This window comes from Colias philodice, chromosome 28 (genome assembly GCF_061535455.1).
Source record: "Colias philodice isolate Cphi_HAF_F1 chromosome 28, ilColPhil1 Martin Lab GWU primary, whole genome shotgun sequence".
NCBI lineage: Eukaryota > Metazoa > Arthropoda > Insecta > Lepidoptera > Pieridae > Colias > Colias philodice.
The window spans coordinates 5,033,228-5,042,297 of NC_143113.1; the positions used below are offsets into that span (position 1 = coordinate 5,033,228).

Below are 9,070 nucleotides of genomic sequence, written 5' to 3' on the forward strand. Positions count from 1 at the left end.
TTGCACCCGGCGGTGTTGAGGGACAGGGAGATGGAACGAATGGCACCTGCGATACGGACCCACATACGGCAGAGCAGGTAGAGCTGGGGTTTGGCTTGATAGATGCCTATGCCGACGTGGTTAACAGCCACGTCTTCAGGGTCTATAGGAACGGCAGCAAGATTGCGGCCGTCGAGTCGGAGCCGCCCTTTCCGGAAACCGGATTACGATCTGTGTCCTGTTTCATTCGTCAAGCTTATTTTGAGACAGGATACGATCAGCGAATGGGATAGGAGATACGATGTAGGAGGAACGGCCGCAGTCACGAAGCCCTTTTTCCCAAGCGCTGCTGCTGTATACAAGGTAGTCGCGAAAAAGTCATCACACACCACACCACACAAGTACTGACTGGTCACGGCGGATTCGCCTTCTGTGAGGTTCTGATGAGGATTCTGATTAAATTTTAACTGTAATAGGACCATAGTATAATTTTCATGATTGTGTAATCATGTGTAATAGTCGTGTTTTCAGTGCAGTGTCTATTTTCTATGACAATAATAACTATCGTGTTTTGTGAAACAATCCAAAGTTGTTTCATTTACTAAAATGTCCTGTATTTCATAAAACATACTATAATAATCATCAAATAATACTTAAGTAAACTATTCGAATAAACAGTAATAGTTATAACAATAAAATGTACGTTACTGTTAAACAATCGAATAACCAAATAATAGATTATTACAAATGCTCAGTATACAAAACAAATAACACGAATATTAGCGCAACAAGATTTTACTGTTGCCGTCGAAAATATAAATTTACACGAACAATATCGTAAGTGACATTACTGACCAGAGCTTGACCTACACTAGTATAGTAAAATGAATCCAGCTAAATTATAACGAAGCCCTTGGGACTACTTAAATTTTGTTGAAATAACCAGATAGCTGAAAAAATTAGCTTCCATATGCGATATTAAAAGTCTCTGATACTTGTTGTTTAATGGAGTTATTAAGGAAAAATGGTTTTTTATTTTTCCTGAACATTTACACTTTTACGATTACCGGATTATTCGCGGGGGGCGTCGATTTTATCTATATTTGTGATAATCATCCGTCCTCTATTTATAAGTTTAGAAATAATTAATGGAAGGTTGCCTTACATTACGTAATAAATTAGATTTAGAAATAGTCATTTTATTGGTTTATAATGCAGTTAATGTGATTTTAATCTATGCAAGGAGTTTGGATTTTTGAAGTGATTTTTTTCTGTAACTTTTTAATTTATAAACTGCCATGACCCGGGCTAGGTGGAGGGATTTTAATGGTTTATGGTCATTTGAAAATCATGCTCTATTGTTTATGGAAAGTGGAATTTATTAAAAAAAAACGGTCATTCATAGTGTTATTTTATTTTGAACATTAAAATTATTATCAAATTTTTTAAACCATTTGTAATTTCTTAACACATTGGTATGTATATCATTAAGCGACTTTAAAAAAAGGAGGAGGTTATCAATTCGGCTGGTATATTTTTTTTTAAATTCCACTTTTCAGAGCATCATTTTAAATTGTCAATATAACACGGATGCCATAGTGTTTTCTTGTAACTATTTTTAATTAAAAAAAAATACACAAATATCATACATTTAGAAATTAAAGACTCAACTAAATTATTACTCATTAACTAAAAAAAAATCAGTCTTCAAATATTATGAATAATATAAAGAAAAGACTGTGTTCTTAACACACTTATATTAGCTTCACCTGTGTGTTTGTATGTAACCGACTCCTTTAGACTCGATTTTGACTTTGAACGGACAGATTTAATTCAAACTTTGTACACTTATAAAGGATCGGTGACAATAAATTCTTGAATTAATCTTATAAAGCGTGTTTTTGAAGCGAAACTTCTTTAGGCGCGTTGAGAGTAAAATATCGCGTCATGGCAATACCGTCAATACATGGAGTAACGCGACGATTTTGGTGTCTTTGAATGTTACCAAAGAAGTTTCACTTCTAATACGTGTGCTCAGCACACACGCTCCTTTTTTAAAGTCTTTAATTTCTAAACGGTTGCCATACGTAAATATTAAGATTTTTTTTTGCAATAGCAACATTACTTCCGTCCATTAGGTGCTATTTTAATGCTTTTTCGCTTTAGCTTAGACAACGAATTGATATGTGTTTCATATTTACTCCATTGTTGAACTAATATTATAATTTTTATTTTTTTTTAATAGCAATGGGGTTCTGGAACCATATCGCTGTTATGTACGAATTTTTAACAAATATACTGACTTTAAAACGATTTGGGTTTTTATTTCATCTTCCTATGTTTTTAATAGTTATATTATATATTATATAAATTATTAATATATCGAAAAGTTAGTGCATACATTTTTGTATTAATTGTTTATCCTAGTTCATATCTGAAACGGCTAAACCGATTTTGATACAATTTCTAGAAATCATATTTTAAGGTATAGTTTTCACTGTCACACATGTACTTAAATGTTATTTAAATACACAACAAAACTATCTTCTTAACACTTATAACTAAAATTCATACAACAGGAAAATAGTATCTGATTATATTTATCACCTAAATTCATTCAAAACATTAAATCAAACATATTCATTACATATAAGACTAGCTGCTCCGCGCGGTTTCACCCCCGTGGCTCCACTCCTGTTGGTCGTAGCGTGATGATATATAGCCTATAGGCTATATACCTTCCTCGATAAATGGGTAGATAGCCCATATTAATGTAGGTAATGTAAATGTTATATTATATTGTCATGCCTAAATTATTGTAATATTTTAAAAATTGTTATAATAATATGATGATGTAGACATGGTTTTTAATAAATCTATACTAATATTATAAAGCTGAAGAGTTTGTTTGTTTGTTTGAACGCGCTAATCTCCGGAACCTATTTTTTCGGTGTTAGATAGCCCATTTATCGAGGCAGGTTATAGGCTTATATATCATCACGCTAAGATCAACAGGAGCGCCGCAATGCGAGTGAAACCGCGTGGCACAGCTAGTAAAAACATAAAAAGGTTCAAAACTATTTTATCAAATTTCACAATAATCTGAAATAAATCCGATAATACTGAAACAGATTGAATTTCTTATCGTCTAAAGTCCCCAAATGATAATTTATGATTTGAAAAATTAACTCTGCCACTCATTATGCAAGACTGTGCAATTCATTTATCTTAAAATATTGAATGAAAATATGCCTAAATAACTTTCACTTAAAAATAATTTTAAATTCTTTTTAATATTAATAATTATTTTAATCTCCATATAACGCATAATGACCACATTACATGTCACATATCATTTAATTAGTCGATAAAGAAATAATCTAAATCATGTATAAATGATAAGTACACGCATGTTTTGACCGAAATAATTTCATTTCTAAAATGTGGCTCTTAGTGTTAGCGTTCTTTATACTTCTCTTCTATTACTATGGTACAAAAAATCACGACTATTGGAAAAAGAGAGGCGTGAAATACGATGAACCGATCATTTTCTTCGGTAGCAACCTTAGCCATATCATCAAGAAACACAGCCTGTCCGAGAGGTTCTATGAACTTCACAACCAATACCCTGATGAGAAATATGTCGGTTATTTCGAAGCGACCAACCCGGCCATACTCGTGAGAGACCCTGAATTGATCAGGGCTATTTTAGTGACTGATTTCAGATACTTTCACAGACGCGGTTTGAGCCCACATAAGCAGGATATTGAGCCCCTAATGCGAAACTTGTTCACGGTAGATGGAGACGCGTGGAAACTACTCCGTCAGAGAATGACACCAGCGTTTTCAAGCGCCAAATTGAAAGCTATGTTCCCTCTAATCGTTGAACGTACTGCAAAGTTATCTGTAATAGCAGCGTCGTTCGCAGAAAAGGGAGAAGAAGTGGACGTCCGCAATCTAATTGCACGTTATACGACAGACTTTATTGGAGCTTGCGGCTTTGGTATCGACTCTAAAACGTTGGACGATGAAGAAAACGACTTTAGAAGTCTCGGCAAGAGGATCTTCATGATTACAACAAGAGATATTTTAGTACAACTGCTAAAACGCACGTTTCCTAACATAGATTTCTTCAAGCACTTAAATATCTTTGCGCCTGAGATCGAGAGGAAAACACAATCGCTAGTGCAGCAAATTATGAGTCAGAGAGATTACAAGCCGTCTGGAAGGAACGATTTTATCGATATGATGTTGGAACTGAGGCAAAAAGGGAAGATGGTCGGCGAGTCGGTGGATAAAAGAAACCCAGATGGTACACCAAAGATTGTGGAGTTAGAATTAGATGATCAGCTCATAGCTGCACAAGTGTTTGTGTTCTTCGCAGCTGGCTTCGAAACCTCGTCTTCGTCAAGCAGTTCCTTGCTACATCTGCTCGCTTACCATCCTGATGAACAGGAGAAAGTGCAGAAAGAAATTGACGAAGTTATGGCCAAGTACGATGGAAAACTTTGCTACGATGCTGTTAAGGATATGAAGTATTTGGAAATGGCTTTCAAGTAAGTAACTAATTCATTGATGTGTTTAGATAGTTTTCACGAAATTCTCGAATTCGGCTTTCTCGGAGCATTCGAACATCCGTTATAAAAATCTACCTTAAGATATATAACGTGACAGATTAGGCTAACTATTAATAAATATTATAATATTATTTAATATTATTATTACAAAATATTATATGGGCATCAAGCCATAAGCGTAATAATAGGACTCGTATATATAACTTATTTTATTATTCCACATGTTTACAAAGCATTCGCTTGATTGCAAACCAGCGAATGCTTTATTCGCTGGTTTGCAATCACGCCAATCGTCAAACAGTTTTAGTTTATTTCTCTTTTGGAGAAAGGCTTTTTGTCGCAAAAAAAATCTCGATGATATAAGGAAAAGTTAATTTGTATGATGTTATCACATATTAATAAAAACTTACTATGCTATAATAAAATTTGCTATAAATAAAAAACAAACAGCAGTTTCTACATAGCTTATATTTCGCATCCAAATATCAATTATTGGTATATAATTACAACTATAAACAATTCCAACAGAGAAAGCATGCGCGTCATGCCACCTGTAGGCTTCCTAGTCAGGAAAACAGCCGGCAAGTACACCTTCCCTGGAACAAACCTCACTCTAGAAGACAGAACTGGTGTGGTCATCTCCACGCAAGCGTTGTATGATGATGAGAAATACTTCGAAGACCCCAAGTCCTTTAAACCTATGAGATTCCATCCTGATAATAAGTTTAGGCGAGATCTGTTCCTGCCGTTTGGAGATGGACCAAGGGCTTGTATTGGTGAGTTTTTTGAGCTTGTATTAAATACAAACGTATCTGTTTAAATTTTATTTTTTATTGATTTCAATTAGTAGAGCCTATGGTGTCGAAATTATGGCAATATGTACATCCTACTCTTTGTTGAATTGCTGCAGATGTTAGAGTCCGATAAAATTAAATAAACTGATAGTGTAATGCTTTATGGAAGTAAATCTTCATCGTATCGTATGTAGGCACACAATGTGGACATGGGCGTAGCCACGGTGGGGCAGGGTGGGGCACTTGCCCCACCCTGGCTCTGACCTGGAAGGTACCTAACCAAATCTAAAAAACGTAATTATCTAGGTACTGACTACAAAACTTAATATCCGTTAAAAAATTCTCACTCGAAAGTTGTCAGGCGACACAAAAAAAATGCGATCTAAACAAAAAGCTTGCGCTTCTATTGTTACATGATTTAAACCACTTTTGGTGCCAGAAAAAGTAGTGTAGTATAACTGTTACCCCATTCAAAGCTGTTTTTATTTAGCCAAATTCGCACTAAATTTCCCATCCAATTTTACTTTTGTTTTAGGATAAGTTACTGACCATAAAAGCACAAAATGCTGACAGATCCAAGTGGAGCTACGCTCGCAATCTTACATAAAAGTTTTTGGCCGATATCTCGGAAACTATCCATTTTAAGGCAAAAAATATTGGGAATTTTTTTTAGGTAGTAAAATTTTACATCTTTTATACCTTGTAAACTTTTTGTAAAACTTTCTGTTTAGGATTTATGGCCTATTTAATGAGCCGGTTAATCATATTTGGCAAGTAACTCTTTAAATATTGGATTAATCAATGAAATGCATAGGCATTAATATATTATACATATTATGCATTATCAATTTATTAAGATTACTTTATTTGAAACTTTTTTTTCTAATGCTTTTTGAGTTATTTAACGTTTGGCGATAAATAGTAAATTTCAAGTTACCTATGTATGTTTCGTATATATTTCGTACAACTAAATAATATTGAGTAGTTATTTTATATTCGGATACAAAAATAAAATTAAGGAAAATATTTAAAAAAAATTTTCTATACTTAAGTAAAAAAAAAAAATCAAAAATTTTGCCGTTTCGGAAACGGTGAAAATCCACTTGCATTGGAAATTTCTTCTTCGTTTTTCAATGCAAACTTTTGGCCTGCCACGTCACCCGCCGAGCGGTAGCATTTCTACATTATACGTGGAACAACTCAAAAAATATGGGCACTAGAAAAAAAAATTCAAACAAAACTTGTATAGAATAAAGTGACCTAAAAATATGTACATACATGCATTTTATTCATTAATCCAATATTTTAACGATCAACCGGTTCATCAAATAGGCCATAAACCGTAAATAGTAAGTTTTACAAAAAATTTTACATGGTATAAAATATACGAAATTTTACTTTCTACAATAAAGTCTAAGCAACTTTTGCCCTAAAGTGGATAGTTTTCGAGATATCGGTCAAAAACTATAAGATTGCGAGCAAAGCTCCACCTGGATCTGTCTGCATTTTGTGTTTTTATGGTCAATAAGTGACCATTAACCTAAAACAAACATGAAATCGGAAGTGCAAGATTTTGCTTTATTTACTGAGTTATTTAAAATGGTTTCTATTTACATAGACCTATATTTTATGGTAAAAAGGAATCATATTATTGTATTAGATAGCTGATAAACTATATAATATAGGGATGAAATTTACAACATAAATGGCTGTAGGTATCTTTTGTTTGTTTTGATTTATTCATTACTAGCTGCTCCGCGCGGTTTCACCCCCATGGCTCCACTCCTGTTGCCCGTAGCGTGATGAAATATAGCCTATAACCTTCCTCGATAAATAGGCTATCTAACACCGAAAGAATTTTTCAAATCGGACCAGTAGTTCCTGAGATTAGTGCGTTCAAACAAACAAACAAACTCTTCAGCTTTATAATATTAGTATACATTATTTCAGCTTGATACCGCCACGCGTTCTTGAAAAAAAAAGGTATTTTTAGACAGACGCACAACAAAGTCTGCCTGTCGGTGTCAACACACTTTTTCTCAGGAACGCGTAGAGTTATCAAGCTGAAATTTATATGTCTACGGTCTCTTAAAGCTGTGAAAAACTCAAACTTATAAGCCAACGCAATCAAAAGATACAGCCATTTTATGCTGCAAATTATCGCAAATTTCGACATTCGCAAGGGAATCAAAACCTACATTGTACTTCCCGTGAACACAGAGTCTTGAAATTTGGTTAAAAGCAATGTCTTATAGCACAGATAAAGGAAAAATTGCTAAAACATACATTTTAGAGTTACAACATAAGAAAAAGTAGGTTCGTTCGGAGCCCTCGGTGCGCGACCCCGACTCGCACTTGGCCGGTTTTTTTTTGCCCCACCCTGTGCCCATGGCTAGCTACGCCCATGAATGTGGATGAAGTCGCGGGTAGTAACTTCTGTAACAGTGTAACTATTTTAGTTTCTAATAGAAGAACGTACATTTTTACATTGTCAACAATTTCTTCATTTACTTCTAGATTAGAATGTACTTTATATTGTACAATTGGTATAACCGCTACATAACTTTGAAATCAAATCATTTAAAAGCTATATTAATTCTAAATCCTCAGGTGAACGTCTCGGCATCATGCAAGCGCTGGCCGGAGTCGCAGCATTACTCCATGAATTTTCAGTAACACCTTCAAAAAGCAGCAAACGATACCCTGACATCGATCCTACATCTACTATCATACAGAATGTACTTGGTGGACTGCCTTTGCTACTTGTTAAGAGAAAAAAGTAGAATTAGATAAGCCTATATACGTAAATGTAAAATATCATTGGTGTTACGTACCTATAGGCTATATTTATTTACTCATCTGTGATTGAATAAAATTTTAAGGAAAAATATGTAATTAGTTTACAATTTCCTTCCTTAAAACTTAAACGTGAATGGTTTTATCTGAAATAAACATTTGCATGTTTTGAATTTTAATGTTGTCCAAAAATCCTACGTGATTATTTCATATGATTGATTTGCGACTATGGTCTTAAATTGAAATGTATGCCAGGTTTCCATCAAAAAACGACAGTGAGCATTATTATAATTTGAAATATTGTATTTCTAACAATTTTGTATAAATAATTAAGCAACCATACTAATATTATGTAGAATGTATTATGTAATTAAGATTATGTAAGAAATAAATAATATTTTATATTATTACGGTTTTTATTGTGTTATCACCATTATTCAACCTAATTATTATTTTTTATAATCGAAGCTAATCACACATATTTTCATATTTTGAGTCATTTTTTACATATATTTTATTGTTATCATTGACAGATGTGTTGTTTATCACTATCGAATAATAATATTATCTATAAATTACAAGCTTACCGCCCGCGGCTTCGCCCGCTTTGTCTAAAACCTAATAAATTATATATTAAAACCTTCCTCTTGAATCACTCTATCTATTAAATAAAAACGCATCAAAATCCGTTGCGTAGTTTTAAATATTTAAGCATACAAAGGGACATAGGGACAGAGAAAGCGACTTTGTTTTATACTATGTAGTGATGAGAGTCTATCATGCTATCACGACTTTTCTATTCAATAAATTTTGATGTAATTTAGCATGGTAATAGTTTTTGAGTAATAGGAGAAGAATATGAGAGAGAGTTAAGATTATTAGGGTTTAGAGGCAAATGAATCCGCCAGCCAACATAAACAATTT

General features: G+C 33.6%; 1 protein-coding gene across 1 annotated transcript; it reads left to right on the forward strand.

Moving 5' to 3' along the window:
* Positions 1–2,955: 2,955 nt before the first annotated feature.
* On the forward strand, positions 2,956–8,497 carry LOC149476366 (cytochrome P450 6B2-like). Its single transcript, XM_089712245.1, has 3 exons — positions 2,956–4,535; positions 5,085–5,332; positions 7,961–8,497. The coding sequence occupies exons 1-3, from the start codon at positions 3,421–3,423 to the stop codon at positions 8,131–8,133; spliced, it is 1,536 nt and encodes a 511-aa protein (XP_089568371.1). The 5' UTR covers positions 2,956–3,420; the 3' UTR covers positions 8,134–8,497.
* The last annotated feature ends 573 nt before the right edge of the window (positions 8,498–9,070 follow it).